At 41.2% G+C, this 16,218-nt stretch overlaps 1 protein-coding gene across 1 annotated transcript in view; it reads left to right on the top strand.

Annotated features, from left to right (window-relative positions):
- PRUNE2 (prune homolog 2 with BCH domain) overlaps window positions 1–256 on the top strand; it is a 207,769-nt gene extending 207,513 nt beyond the window's left edge. Inside the window, 1 exon segment of the mRNA XM_065879899.1 lies at window positions 203–256. Within this exon segment, the coding sequence (XP_065735971.1) occupies window positions 203–256 (54 nt within the window).
- The last annotated feature ends 15,962 nt before the right edge of the window (window positions 257–16,218 follow it).

The following is a 16,218-nucleotide window of genomic DNA, read 5'->3' as shown; positions in this document are numbered from 1 at the left end:
GTTTTGTTCCTCATCTGTATAAAGGGCTGTTTGGGCTGGGGAGAGGGCAAAACACTGCTTCTGTTGGGCTTCATTCTAGGGATGGGCATGGGGGCGGGGGGATGCTGCAAATTGTTACTGTTACTTCCCGCTTCTTAGAAAATACTCCTCTCCGGGCTTCCGCTTTCTTCAGCCCTCTCTTTCCTAAGCTCTTCTTTACCAGGCACACGCTCACAGTGTGGAGGATGTGAAACGGGATGAGGGCCAGAGTGGCTGAGAGTTTTTTCTGCTGACTTCCAGCCCTGGGTTTCTGGCTTTCTTTAGTATCAGAACACCAGGCTTCATTTACCAGCCCTGGGTTTCTGGCTTTCTTTAATATCAGAATACCAGGCTTCGTTTACCTTCTGGTTCCAGAGTGGAAGCATTTTACACCTTCTCTAGCTAGTATTAAATGGATAAACTGCAAAATGGGCAAAGGCTCTTCCAAGGAGCTCAATTAAGGCCAAGAATAAAACGCGATGTGTGCTGATACTGTAATGGCCTCATTTTCCTGAGAGAGAGAAGGGAAGGTTAAGCCCATCTCCCTGCTCTTCCTACAGCAAACAGGAGAGTTTCCTTTTATCATTAAACAATATTGTCAGAAGCTTTGTAAGAAACTTCGTTTAACACACGTTAGAAGCCAAACTAGCCTATAGGAAATTAGCAGAAAGCTACTATGTCTCACTGGAAAACTAGTTCTAGAAAGTGAAGCCCATCTGCCCAATGAGGAATACTCCCTTCATATTTCAAGTCTGATTAAAAGTGAGTTTTTTCCGAAAAGCATACTATTTTTAAAAGTAGCCCCGGGTGCTTGTCTCCTTCGCTGTCAGGTTTGGATTTTATTTATCCATTCATCTCCTAAAACCTGCAACATGACTTTTTATATTCTTACACACATAAAAAGTGTACATGATCCAGGAGAAGTGGTTCTATGTGGGGAGACTTAAATTAGTAGCTTCCCAACACAACTGTTATCTCGGAAATTAATCTTCAGTGTGGTTTCCTGTATTAACTTAAAAAGCATCCACTCTTGACTATCTCTTGCTCCTTCCATAAACTGGGTTATTAAATTTCAACTTTTCAGCTTCTTGTTTACCAAAAGCTGAAGGGTTAAATTAAACCCTGAAAGGTTTACAAAAAAGTCAGTATGAAAAATGAGGTGTTTCAAAATGGTGTGCTTTTTTCAGATTTTTATCATGTGCCTAGGTGATGAAACAAAGTGACCGTGCCCTTTAAACTTTTCAAGATGATTTCAAGTGTTCTGACCCACATTCACACTCTTCAGATGTTGTACCCCAAATGTAATAAATATTTTCTTGGTCTGCGAAAGAAACTGAGCCACCACCATATGAATAAGAATAAAAATCCAATCGTCAATCAAACTTAATACATTCTTTTGGGAATAACTGCAGCTGGAAGTCCATTTTTGAAGCAAAAACAAGTCAAGGAGGATCTGTCTTTTGAAAATGCATATTAGAAAAAGATCTAATCTAAAAGATCGAAGGGGTCAGAGTGGATAAAAAAGAAGACACCTCCACGGTAAAACCCTGCTGGTAAAAAGACAAGTCAGATCCTCGAGGGCATAAAATAGAGATTAATATCCATGACAACCTGGCCTCTCCTGACAGCATGGCTGGGTTTGAAAACTCCCAAAGGAGACAAGACACAGAGCTACTACTGCTACTCTACTACTAGTACTAATATTACTGCTACTAATAATAGACATTTACTGTGTGCTCATTATGTACAATTGAAAACACTTTAGACTTAATCCTTAGCAAGCCGTGAGAGAGATACGACTGTTCTGCTTTACAGATACAGAAATGGAGACTTAGAGAAGATAGGTAACTAGGCCAAGCCCCAGAGCTAAGAAGTGGTAGAATTGCCGAGGGTATTTCAAAGGAAGGATACCTTAACTACTGTAAACTGGATGGGTTGGCTTTATCTGCAGAGCTGCGAGAATAAACAGGGCTCAGCTGCTGCAGATTCCACCCGCAAAGCACAGTAACCTTTGCAAGATACAGACTCAAGGCTGGGGAGGGAGGGTAGACCTAAGCAAAATCCGCACATACTTCCCAAGCTGCCTGTTTCAAACAAAGCGTTTTTCTTTTCTCATGGTGGAAGTTCTTCCTCTGAGTGTTCACTGGCTGTAGCCCTCTTCTTTGGTAGATGCCAGGAAGTTGTGATATGTTCACAGGAGGTGGAAGAGAGGCACAAGTGGCCCAAAGCCATTTTAGGCTTATTCCCTAGATATGTGGGAACTCAGTGGACATTCTTTTTTTTTTTCCATCTTTTTTTTTAATTGAAGTGTAGTTGATTTACAATGTTGTGTCACTTTCAGGTGTACAGCAGTGATTCAGTATACATATATATGTCATATATATATATGGTATATGTATATTCTTTTTCAGATTCTTTTCCCTTGACCTGGAGATTATCATACTAAGTGAAGTAAGCCAGACAGAGGACAAATGTCACGTGATATCACTTATATGTGGAATCAAAAAAAAAAACCCCAGTACAAATGAACTTATATACAAAACAGAAATAGACCCACAGACATAGAAAACAAACTTATGGATACCAAACTCAATAGACATTCTTTACAACAAGCTTTTCTTAGGATATAAGAATCCATCTCATTAAAGTAGCTGACGCCCTTTTCAGGCAAATCCTTTGACTTTAGAAAATTTTGGAGGGTGAGAGTGAAAGCAGTGGAGTCACAGCCGGCGAGTCCCTCTGGCGTCACCTGGAGGGAAAAGAGAGTGCCTCACACCCATGGACACCTCACACACACGGTTCAGAAGCACACAGAACCAAGCACGTGCTGTCACGGAAATGACAGACGATTCAGGAGCGAGGTGGCCCCTACCTGCGGGGAGGGACGTGTGGGCAACAGTAATGCTAGGCCCCCCCCCCCCCGGTTTATCAGTTTTTTCTAAATTATGGTAAAATACACCTAACACAAAATGTATTGAATAGTGTCTTGACCATTTTTAAGTGTACAGTTCAGTAATGTTAAGTACATTCACGTTGTCAGGCAACCGACCTCCAGAACGTTTTCGTCTTGCAAAACTAAAAGTCCATCCCCATTAAACCACAGCTCCCAGCCCCCCCCCACCCCCTTCTACTTTCTGTCTGAATTTGACTGCTCTAGGGCCCTCATGTAAGTGGAATCACATATTTATCTCTCTGTGACTGGTTTATTTCACTTGGCTTAATGTCCTCAAGGTGCATCCATGTTGTAGCAACTGTCAGTTTCCTTCCTTCTTCATATTCATTGTATGTATAGACCACATTTTGTTATCCATTCATCCATCGATGGACACTTGGGTGGCTTCCACCTTCTAGCTATTGTGAACGATGCTGTGAACATGGGTGTAAAAAGATCTGTCTGAGTCCCTGTTTTTAATTATTTTGGATATGTACCTAGAAGTGGAATTGTTGACTCATATGATAGTCCTATTTCTAAGTTTTTGAGGAACCTCCATACTGTCTCCCATAATGGGAGACAGTGCACAAGGGTTCCCTTAACTCCCACACTTCTGTTTTCTGTTTTTTCGATAATAGCCATCCCGGTGTGTGTGAGGTGGCATCTCATTGTGGTTTTGACTTGTGCTTTTTAAATAACAGCTTTACTGAGAGATAGAATTCACCCATTTAAACTGTACAGTTCAGCGGCTCAGCATTGTCACTGAGTTGTACAACCAACGCCACAATCAATTTTAGAACATTTTCCTCACGTCAGAAAGGAACCCCATCACTCTCCATTTCCCCTGACCCCAAGTCCCTGGCAATCACCAACCGACTTCCTGACTGTATCTGCCTCTTCTGGGTACTTCCTGTCAATGCGGTCACGTGGCACATGGGCTTTGGGTCGGGCTTCTTTCATTTAGCCTCACGTTTCCAAGGTCATACATATGGTAGCAAGTTTATAACTTTTCACATGTTAGAGACATACTCTTGATGAATTTAACAAAATTTTAAAAGCTCCAAGACAAAACATCTGGGGGGAGGAATCAAAGGTGCTATGCATGAGAAAAGGTCAACAGTGGTTTTCTTTGGGTGGTGGCCCAAGAGGTGACTTTTATTTTTCTTCATAGTTTTCTGTATTTTTCAAAAACAAACGTGTTTCTTTTATAATAGGAAAAAAATTTTTTGAAATATTGGAGGGGTTTTGCCATTGTTGTTTTATTGTTTACCTCTTAGTATTTAGCACTTGTCAGATGTTCCTTATTTCAAGCAGACCATTTTTTTGCCCCACAAGGAAAGGCCATTTACTAAAAGACAGGTGGATTTCCAAAATGCAATAATATTCCTTATCGTAATCCACTTAAAAGTGAGCCTGCACACAAGTCTTTTGCCCCCTAGATCGTTTGGAAAGGCGTAAAATGCTTCCAGAAACTTTGGTAAAAGTGAACAGATTCCGTATGTTAAAGAGAGCCTTGGCAACTAGGGAAGATTGTGTTTTACCAGATTTGTCTAGTGTAAGAAGCATGCAGGATTTATTTTCAGTAAGTCCTTTGAGGAAAAAAAGCAAGCACAGCCCTCCTCAAATCAGTACTGTTTCTATTCAGTTTCTCATTTCTTTTCTTTTTTTCTTTTTTTCCAAAGTATTAATCTGAAGCTAAAAGAAAAGCCCTAGTTGGCCATGGCTGGAAGAAGAGGATGCTTTTCTGCTTCGTGGTTCTGTTGAAACATATCTACCTGGAGAAGACAGGGCTGATGGTACTTTTTTCCCACTTTGCACTACCTGGTGCCATTCTAAATTTCTAAGGGGAAAAACAGTAAGGGAACTTGTTTGCTCTTAACATGTTTTATGAAATTGTGTGTATTTTCCTATTTTGCCAGTTATGTGCCTCTAAGATTTTAGTTGAACCTCAGCAAGAAAGTAGGACCTTCCGCTTCAATATTTCATGAACCCTTGGTGCAGTGGTATTTCGTCTCTTAGACTGGTGTTGACCACTAAGATAACTTCCGTCCACTGTTTATCGTGAGTGGATTTGTTTCCATAGATTAGCTGGATTTCTCCTTGGTGATCATTTCAGGTTTAAAATACACAGGGCTCAACAGTCCCTAGGAAAGTGGTCCTCACATAACTCTACCTTTAAAATCCTAAGCTTGCTTAAGACAGCCATAAAGTAGACACAGGTGTGACACCACATCAGCTAAGTGCCCACTTGGTTCTTGTCCACGTGAATTGTCTCTGCTAACGTCTCTAAAGGAAGCCAGGCTTTCTAATTCACATCAATTTTATTTTAGTTATCAAACTGGGCATCATGTTTTCTGTGAATTGGTCTTTTTACAAAATCATTTCTCCAGCCTCCACGTTGAGAAACTTAAGGATCAATGTCCCCGTTTCTGATAGCTGTCTGTGCTTCAAGCCATAAACTTAGTTCTTAGTTTAACTTCAACTTAGTTACACTTTAAGTGCCAAGGGTTCTCTGTAAGGTGGCCCACTCAGAAATTCGTTATTTGGTAACTTTCAGTTATCTGAATTTCTCTCTCACATGCATTATAAAAAGTAATCTGCTTTAACACACTCTAATCACAGCTTTCAAATTAAACATGAGTCTGTACTATCACTTGCAAAATAGTCCTTTGTAAGTCTTCATACGCCCTTGAAAACGCCAATGTGGTTTAGAACCCGTGGGCCTCTAGCAGAGTGAGGGGTTTGTAAATCCAGCGCCTCTACCCGTTGCCCTATGGCCTTCGAGTCAAGAATGGTTTTCACACTTTGGGCTAAGAAAAAAAATGTTTTTAATATTTCATGACACATGAAAACTATTCCAATTTCAGTCCCCATAAATAAAGTTTTACTGAAACACAGCCACACAAATTCGCTTACAGACTCTGCAGCTGCTTTCGTACTACAGCAGCAGAGTGGAGTAATCGCCATAGACCATGGGCCCACGGAGCCTAAAACACTGACTCTCTTTATAGAAAGCGTTTGCTGAGCACTGTGTCAGCACATCCATCCTTCCCCCTCCCCATTTGTATTCAGATATTGGTTTCTCTAACAGCATGCACAAACGCACAGACTAATTTACTCTCTTAAGAGTTAGTGAACTGAACTTGGCCACAAGTTGGTGAAACGCATGGCCTGCTGAAAAAGGCAAGGAGTCCTGGCCACGAGCCCGTGGCTCAGGTTGTGTTTACATGACCCAAAGTGGAGCCTGCTTAGAAGGCTTTTGGCTGTACAGAGAGGCATTGCTGAGGTCCTGCCCTTACCCTGGAGACGATTCTCAGTCTCCAGTATCAACTATTACTAACAAGCTAGCAAAAATTAAAATGCAGTGGAGAACGGGGTTCCACCATAGTCTGAGGATGGTAACTGCATCCGGGAGAGCTGTCGGGGACACTTCGAGCCCTATGTGTCATGAGCTTTGAAATGCTTTGAAGCAGATGTCTTTGCACAGGTGACTGAATTGTCCCGCCCTCATCTGCTTCCCGTCCGCCTCCACCCCCCTTCCAGACGCGCTCTTTTACACACAGGTCAGCTCTCTTTCCTCCATAAGCCCCAGCTATCTATGTCCTCCCCTCGGTCCCTTTCCACTTGGTATCCTGTTAAACCATTCTTTGGGGTCCTCCTCCCTCACAACACCTGGTGTGTCTGAGAGGAAAACCCCCGGAGCGCAGCCCCTCCCACAGCTCACCTCTGCCTTTGGCAGCCCAAGTTATGCCTCTCCCAGAACAGAGCAATGACCCGATTCTCCGGTTGGCTCACTGCTGCCCTGGCATAATTAGTCACAATGCTCCCTTTTGCTCAGCCATATCCCATTTTGGAAGAGAAATTACATGGTCCCCCCTAGCCACCGGAAGTAATGAAGAATCCACTGTTCCGCTTAGCGGTGTGAACCCGAGGACATAGAGCTGTCCATAAAAAAGGCTCTTGTGATAGAGTCAACCAGACAGGACAACAGTCCCACCATTCACATATTCTCTGAACTTGGCCAGCCTGTTCATGGAAGGCTACTCAGGTGGTATTCTGTCTGGAGCTTCATCCTCCTATGTGGAAACGATGAGCATCTTGCTCAATCAGTGATCTCGTTTGGGCTGTTCTACGGGCTGCGTCACCATTCTGATAGACATCTGCTATTTTATTATCTTAAAAAGACAAATTAATTGCATGTGCTAGAGAAAGGCCACCAGGTAAATTCAAACCAAGTACATAGAAGCCTAGAAGAATCCCAACAACAAGTAATTGCTCAGCCGATATGTAGACAGATGTAAACATTCCCATCATTAACTATCTAGCTCTTGCATTCTGGGCATTCTTGCTTTGGTTCTGACTTCTGGGAACTGTTTGCACTTTTCCTGTAGATTTGTAGTTAAGGGAACCAAGGGGTCATCGGGGCAAACGCATTGTTTTCCTAAAGTGGCAACTGCTATTCACTTAGCTCCTTGATTAAGAGAAAGAACAAAAATCTGCACAGAAGATATCATCAGGGAGTAAGAAAGTTTGTTTGAGGGCAATAGCTGGGGGCGGAAGAAAACCCGAAGTTCCTGTTGAAGCCATACAATGTTTTATGGGGTTATCTTCTAAGACAGCGGTCCCCAACCGTTTTGGTATCAGGGTCCGGTTTCATGGAAGACGATTTTTCCAGGGACAGGGTGGGGGTGGGGTGGGGTGGTTTCGGAGGTAATGTGAGCGACGGGAGGGAGCGACAGGGAACGAGCGACGGGGAGCGACGGGGAGCGAGCGAAGGGGAGCAGCAGATGGGGAGCGGCAGATGAAGCTGCGCTGGCTCGCCCGCCCCTCACCTCCTGCTGTGTGGCCCGGTTCCTACCAGGCCGTAGCTGGGGGGCAGGGTTGGGGACCCCTGTTCTAAGACATAACTCCGACATGTGTGAGGAAGTCATTACTCCAAGCCTTTGTGTTCTTACGGTCTTGTTTTAAGTATTCAGTTATGGTACTAAGTTTGCAACCCTCATCTAATTAATCACAATGCCTCTGTAGTTTGTTCCCTTAGAAACATTTAGATGTGCACAAACTAATCTTTTATATATTTAAAGGTTTTTTTCTACCACATATTGGATCGCTCAGAATAAAGTATCTACTAGACCTTTGTTTTGGTAAATAAATAAATTCTACCTAAATAGTGCAAATTAGTAATATAAAGATATGTAACAACACCATATATATATATATATATATGTATATCCTCTCTGTATAATTCAGAAATAAACATTGATTCCACACACAAGTGATGGCTTTCTTTTTCTGAGTCAGCAAGAATCTATTTCTAGCTTCACTTTGCAGGAGTCTTATCTGGATATCAGTCTGGCTAGGTACTTGGTCCCTGAGGACAGTATAAATTCTGGCTTCCTTGTCACCCAAACATTATTTCCCTTTTCATTTTTGCTTTCCATGCCTCAATGAGCTGAGCTTTCAAAATGTGTGGTTTACCCTCTGGGTAAGCAATTTCTCACTTTGGAAGCATCTCCATGTTTCATGGTTACTTGATTTTGTCAACTTCTCCTTCCTCTGTCTCTTGCCTTTTCATAGCATATGTTTATTTTTTATTTAAAATTCATTGCATGCCATTTTATTTTTAGTTGTTACTGTTTTGTTTGTTTTTTCTTACTTTTAGAGCCATTAACTGGTGTTGGGAATTACCACTAAGCTTTTTTTTTTTTTTTTTTTTAAACCTAATAAACAAATGTGTACCTCTGCTTCTCAGAAAATTGCTGGAGGAACCAAATGGGAAGTCGCTCTGCAAAAAGTTAGACGTTGCACGTTCTCATGATGTAGGAATGAGTCCTGGTGAATACTGTCCTCTACCCAATGAAGGGAAGAAGGACAAGAGAAGACTGAGAAGCAATTACAGGCAAATGAAGGGCGTGATACTACAACGTGTACTGTTAACCTTCATTCTACTCCCTTCACCTAACTGGTCGTGGGAATGGAAGGCAGGCTAGGGGAAAGGATGGGTAAAATGTGGGGAGGTACACACTATGGTGTATTACACAGCTGTTAGAAGCAACAAATTACACATTGATGGAGCAACACAAATCAGGGTAGAGTGGAAGAAGGAAGAACTCAGTATTTACAGCCTAGTGCCATTTATGTAAATTCTAAGCCTACACACACAAAACAATGCTACATATTATACAAAGTCCATGCACATTGAATGACTTAGCACACTCATTAGAGGGAATACAGGGGTAGGGTGAGGACTGGGGACCCAGAATGAAGCTAGGAGTCTAATTAAACATCAAAATAAACAATAAACCTTTCATAGGCTTAAGTTAAAAGTAAATAAAAGGAAAATACCTTAAACTTTCAGCCACAGATCATGGAAAAGCCGTGTTAAGGTGCTTTGGGTCGTCAGGGGCTATTCCCTTCTACAGCTTCTCCTGTAGTTGTACCCTTTCCCTGCATTGGCAGCATCAGTGCTGCGGCAGCTGCCAGAAGCCTGCCCTGGGCTACATCACCCTGAACAGTCACAGAGCTTTTAACGAAGCTGCTGCCTTCTGACACATCAATCCTCACACAGCGGTAACCTTGATAGAGCAAGGAGATTGCCCTGTGAAGCTCATTTTCCTAGATTTTCACTTACATCCATTGAAAACAATTCTCTTTAGCCACACAAAATCATTTCTTTTTGATATGCAACCATTTTAGTGATACTCAGATGACAGACACTACTAACTGCCATCCACTCCCTCTCTTGCCTCACTCGCAGTGAGAGACCTGCACCCTCGATGCTTAATCATGCCCTCCTTGTGAAACTCTTCTCCCATAGGTTGGTGAAGTGAATTGTCCTTTTAGCCACCCACCCCCATTTTTGTTATCTACTGCTACATAACAAATTACGGTGAATTCTCATTATTTGAGGCAGTTACATCCTATAAAGGCAATGAGAACACCGAATTAGCAGGTACTGAACCATTGCTCCTAGAGGAAATACAGGGTTTTAGGTTCCTGTGAGCCTCTGGTCACATTTCCATCAACTGATCAATACCTAGTCTTGTGTTATATGTGTTTCTGTTTAAATACGCTTTCTTTAATATATATTGTTGACCCATTAACACTGAACTCACAGCCAAATCCTGAATATAACTCATGCCTGAACAAAGCTTATCTAATACAGGAATTTTCTCCATAAGGCACATCACAGCACTTAGGAACATTAGACAGCACTTCAACTCTATCCTTGGGGACCATTTTAAAGAGTAAAATTACAAACAAAAATACCAAAAACATGGCACTAAATAGACCATGAAAAGGATGCTCGTTTACTGCTGTAAAGGACTGAGACCAGAAAGCTGAGCCTTGCCTTGTTCAACCTCATCTGGGAGCATGTGCATCGGACAGCTCAGGCTCTCACCACTCTGCACGTGTCCATAAATGACCATGAAAACAAGAGGAGTATGGATTTGGGGTTACAAATAAGTTTTAGTGAGTAGGTGAATTTGCAATTATGGAATCCTTGAATAATGAGGATCAACTGTAACCCAAGACTTAGCAGCCTGAAACAACACACATTTATGATCTCAGTTTCTGTGGACTGGAAATCCAGATACATCTCAGCTGGATCCTCCACTTCAAGGTCTCTCACAGGCTACAATCACAGTGTTGGCACAAGACTCCATCAGGAGGGGTGACATCACCAAGATAGTGTCCTAAGTCATTCCTGACTTTGTTCCCTCTCGCAAGAGGTTCAACTGGGACAGAATCTGCCTCCAAGTTCATTCACATGGTTGTTGACAGGATTCAGTTTCTCGAAGGTTGTTGAACTGAGGGCCTCGTTCCTTGCTGGTCATTAGCTGGAGGCTATCCTCAGTTCTCTGCCTCATGGTCCTCTCCAACCCGGCAGCTTGTTTCATTGAAATCAACAACAAAGACTTTGCTAGCAAGATGGAGGTTACCATTTTCGTAACCATATCACAGAAGCAACATCCTGCCAATTTTGCTGCATTCTACTGATTAGAAGTAAGTCACTAGATCCAGCCCCCACTCAAGGGGAGAGGATTACACAAGGATATGAATACTAGGACATGCGAATCATCGGGTGCCTTCTTAGAAGCTGGCCTACAATGCCCCCTTCGCCCTCTGCAAATCCTCTTTGAGCCCCTCTTGCCTCCTCTCACCTATAAGTGATGGTGTTTCTCAATGTTTCTCTTTGCTTTTCTACCGTTTCCCCAATGACCTCAGCTAGCACATCTCTTCAAATTATTCAAGACCTGGCTTCAATCCCGACTTCCAAACCCCCACCATCTCACTCAATCTCTGTGCTCCCTCTAATCTCTGGGGTGAAAAAATTAAATTCTTCCCCTTTCATGACCTGATGAGACCATTCCTCTACTATCCCATTCTCACTGAAACTACACATACTGGGAATTAAATCTTGGTTCTGCTTACCAGCTATATTACTTTGGACTACTCAACTTCTTTGAACCTTAGTTATCCATTTTTAAAATGTGGATAAAACTCCCATCTTACAAGTTTATGTAGGATTTAAATGTCCAGCCTAGTACTTAATACATAGAAGGCATTCAATAAACATGAGTTCTTTTCCTCATCTTCCCATTCACTCAGCCCTTTGTCTGTTAACTTGCCAACTTCTCCAAATCCACTGCCAACCCCTTACTTTCTGTCAACCATATTAGCATCTCGTTTCCTCTCCTGCCCCCTTTTAAATAGACTAATTCTCGTGAATCCGCCTCCTCTTCTCTCAGATATAGCCATTTTATGCCATCCTCTGCCTTACTCCACCTCTAGCTCCTTCCAGGCTTTCCATCTCTTACCTTTGCTCAGTTTACCTCTGGTTTTTAATTTTTATTTGGAAACAATCTCAAACGTGCAAGAACAGAAGAAGAAATTACTTTTCCTGAAACATCTGAGAGTAAGTTGTCTGCATAATGCCTCCTCGCCCCTAGATGTTTAGTATATTTCCGACAAACAAGGACACTCTCCTCATAACCTAATACAACTATCAAAACCAGGAAATTAACACTGAAACATTACTACCATCTAATCCACAGATGCCATTCAAGTTTCACCTGTTGAAATATATCCTTTAAAGCAAAAGGATCCAGTTCAGAACCACAAGTGGCATTTAGTTGTCACATCTCTTTAGTTTCCTTCAATCTAGAACAATTCCTCAGTCTTTCCTTGGTTTTCATAACCCTGACACTTAGGAAGATCTCTCACAGTATTCAGTAGAATGTCCCTTGATTTGGGTTTCAGGTTATTCATCTTTGGCATCTGTAACTCAGAACTGATTTGTGCTTTTCTTATTGCATCCTTGTGATATTCATTTGAACACCTGAAGATGCCGTCTATAGGGCTTTTGTCGGGGACATGTCAAAGAACACAGAGAGAGACTGAAGGGGCTCCAGCTGGCTAGATTTGGGACAATGTGAGGACTAAAATAAATAATCATGCTAACAGATTATAACCTACTGAATAAAGTAAGATTCCGTGAGTTCATATCATTCTGATATTAATTAGTTAATTAAAATTTTGATGAACAACAGGATAGTTACATACGCTCAAAGCACCCACCCCCAAATACCTATTAATCGCAAGAGGAAAAAAGAGTACTTTTATGGGCAAAGAGACGCATAAAAAGCTTTCCTATTTGAAAACTCAATAGAGGAGGAATTTCCAATGATTTCCAACATAAAAGGCATTTTGCACATTTTATGTTTAAAATTATTTCCTCACTAGAAAGACAGTTTCCAAAAGTTCATACTAGTTGTCCATCATTTTCTTATGAACAGAATGAATACGTTTTGTATAGTTTCATATAGGTTATATGCCATCACTAGAAGTAATTCGTGATCATTTTGTAGAAACTGGAGAACGCGAAGACTAGGAAAGGAAAATAGTCTCTCCCTGCTATCCCACCTGAACACAAGCACAAGTAACATTTTGGTAGGAACTTGATGCCTATGGGACATACTCAAGATCACAGCACTGGTACAAAAAAGCAGACCAATGGTCCTTGCATATCTGAATTTTTCTGATGGTGGTCACTGATATCTCTCGTTCTAATTGATTTTCTCAACATATAAAATAAAATAGCTTCATTTTCTTTTCTGCTTACAGGAAGGATACGTGCTTATTGAAAAATAAACAAAATAGAAAGTATAAAAAAGTGGGTAAAATCACCCAGTCTTACCACTTAATCACACCACTGTTTATTAACACATTAGAATACATTTATCTGGAAGATCTTTCCAGACGTATCTTTATAAATTTTATATACATGTAGAGAGAGAGAAAGAGGCAGAGTTTGTGTTCTGATCATCTTTCCATGTCCAAAAATCTTTTTGATAATTTCCTAGAAGTAGTATACTTCGGTTGAAAAAAATTTAAATTGTTGATACATATTGCTAAACCTCCTAAGGAATGATTATACTCATTTAGACTATCACGGCATGAGACTCTGCATTTCTCCACATGCTGTCAAAGAGAAATAGAGTCCGATATTAGTGAAAATTGTTACGGACAGATTTTAACAAGCAATATGCTATTGCAATAGAGAAGGAGGTTCAGTGTAAACTGACAACGTTCATTTATACAGAGGTGACTGGGTGTTTTAAAGGGAAAACGAAAGAGGAGAGGGGAGGTGGAGCTGGGGCTCAGTAGAGTCAGGAAAGTGAAAAATCATGATTAAGACAGCTGTGTCTGCTAGCCGGCAATTACTGAAGCTACAATTCTATCCTCCCACAGAGACTGGGAAACAGGCCCTACCCTTCCTGATGATTACATTTTAATGGAATGGCTTTCAGGTCCTTCAGAAAGACGCTCCTGAGTTGTAGGTGACAGTATATATCTCAAAGGGACAGAGGAAGGATTCACAATTGTAAGCCCTTTTTATTAAATGCTCCAAGAAAGGGTGTTCAGGGGCCAATAGTCAGGTGTTGGCTGGAATGAACAGTAAATTCTTTTGGCATCCTTGAGCTTTCTCAGGCAGGCACCTGAAGAGGGGCTAGTGTCATCCTAGGGATGTGGCCTGGAGCTGTTAGAAATTATATCAGTGTTTGTTTAGGTCTTTTAATGTGGGGGCAGAGGGGTCGACAAAATCATTTGTGTGGAGAATCTGTAGTTTTTTACAGGCCGAAGTTGAGGCTTAGTCAAGAAGAGGGCTCAGAGGAGCCTGCCTAGAGTTTGGTCAAGGAGAAAATCTTCGTCAATGCTCGCCAATACTGGGCTTTGACATCTTTTTAATCTTGACCATTCTGACAGCAAGAAAAAGATACCATTGATTTTATTTGCATTTGCTTCAAACTAGCAAAACGAACTCTTTTTTATATATATTTCTCATCATCTGTATTTCTTCTTTTGTGAATTGACTGTTTATGTCCTTTATCCATTTTTTTAAGTGGAGATAGTTATTTTTCAGTTACTGATTTGTAAGACATAATGTTTTAGTTTGAAAATCTGAGAATTTTTCTTAATACATTTGGCATTTAATAACCTGTCCTAGGCCACATTTCCCTGTAGACACTCAAATACTACTCCTGTGTCCCTAAGTATCAAGTCAAAACATGTTTCAGCAATAAACTCCGTCAATTGCCCTACTCTCTACCCCAATGTTTCTGTCCCTGAGGTTCTCCGAGAAAAGCAGGCCACAACGGGGCCCCTGGCTCCTGAAGGCATGTACATGGATCTGCATAGTAGATCAGACTCATAAGTTCAACCAGCTGTGTTTCTTTGAGCTCTGACCGATAAGCCTAAAAATTCTGACTGCAAGCCTCTTCCTCTCCCTGCACCTCTCCCTCCTGCCAGGCTGGGGAGGGCAATGAACAATCGATTATGCTGTGATAGAATGCAAGCGCATCTCAAAAACCTGTCAACTTCTCACTGTTCTTCTAGCTGATACCGTCATGGACAGAATGACCTAGAGTCTGTTTACAGATATGTTAGTTCAATGCACTCACAGTCATGGAGAATAAAGAAAGGATATAGTTGAAGGACTGATTTGGCCCACCTCTGTCTCATATCAAAGAGATGAGGAGGTGTCTTCAAGCTCAGGAGGAAAGGTTGGCAACACCAAGGGCCAGCCTTCTGAGAATCTAGCTCCCGCTAAGGCCATGAGGAATGTTATCTTCCCAAGTCACTCCTGAGGAACACTGGAATGACCAATGAGTTCAGAAGAAAAACGAGCCTCACCCCCCAGTCCCCACCTTCAGTAAGTAGAGATGCCTCATAAGTGAAAAATATCACACAGGAAAAGACTTTCTCCAAACCAAGAATAGGAATCAGCGATTGACCCACTGACCTGAAGTTTAGAGAACATGGTATGAGTAAAGGAGCACTGATCAAGCTGGAAAGAAAATGATCCATAAATTCAGCACTTGATAGTATTTACTTTCTTTATAATCCATGTATGACTTCCATCCTTCCTTATCTTTTCTTTTCTCTCCGGTGTAAGAAGATATAAGCATTCAAGAGTTACTGTCAAAACAGTGTTTGATGAAGAAATGCCTTTTGACCCCTAGATGACTTGGAAATTAGAACTCACATAGGATGTAAGTAAGGGAAACACAAATAGAAACTCTCGCTATGTTTCTAATTTTAATTTCCTCCCCCCCCCAATTTAAAAATATTTCAGTGTAACAGATATTTGTTGTAAAAATTTCAGGCAGAGATATATTTAAAGAAAAGTCCCCCTGTATCATTTATTTCGATATCACAAATGACTTCAACACTGAGTGGCTTAAAACAATAATTTATTCATTTTGCTCATTAATCTACAATTTGGGCAGGACTTTGTAGGGATGGCTCCTCTCTGTTCCACACAGCACCCGCCAGAGCAGCTTGGCTCAGGACTGCCCAGTCTGACCAACCTGGATGGCAAGTTGTTTAAAATGTTAGACAAATTTAAAGCTACAACTCTCCTGAGGATATATATTATCCAGGTGGTTTTGAAAGGAAAATGAGAACCACGTGTAAAAGGAAAAGAGTAGTCTCCTCCCACTTGCTAAAATACAATATTTTAAAAGTTAAAAACATGACTTTCATAAAAATAGGAAGTGAACAGGTGTCAAAGATTTATTCAACTCACTAATTAATTATGTTAATTAAGATGTTAAGACCGGTTAAATGGATAAAAACCAGTGCTATATACAGTATATCAGGAATGATCAAATGAATTTGCTGATAGATGCATCATCGGTTACTATCCGATGAGGCAATAAAATGCATTTCTATTAGTGGGGATCAACTGTTATCTCTACGGA

This window comes from Phocoena phocoena, chromosome 6 (genome assembly GCF_963924675.1).
Source record: "Phocoena phocoena chromosome 6, mPhoPho1.1, whole genome shotgun sequence".
Taxonomy (NCBI): domain Eukaryota; kingdom Metazoa; phylum Chordata; class Mammalia; order Artiodactyla; family Phocoenidae; genus Phocoena; species Phocoena phocoena.
This window is presented reverse-complemented; position numbering and strand designations above follow the sequence as displayed.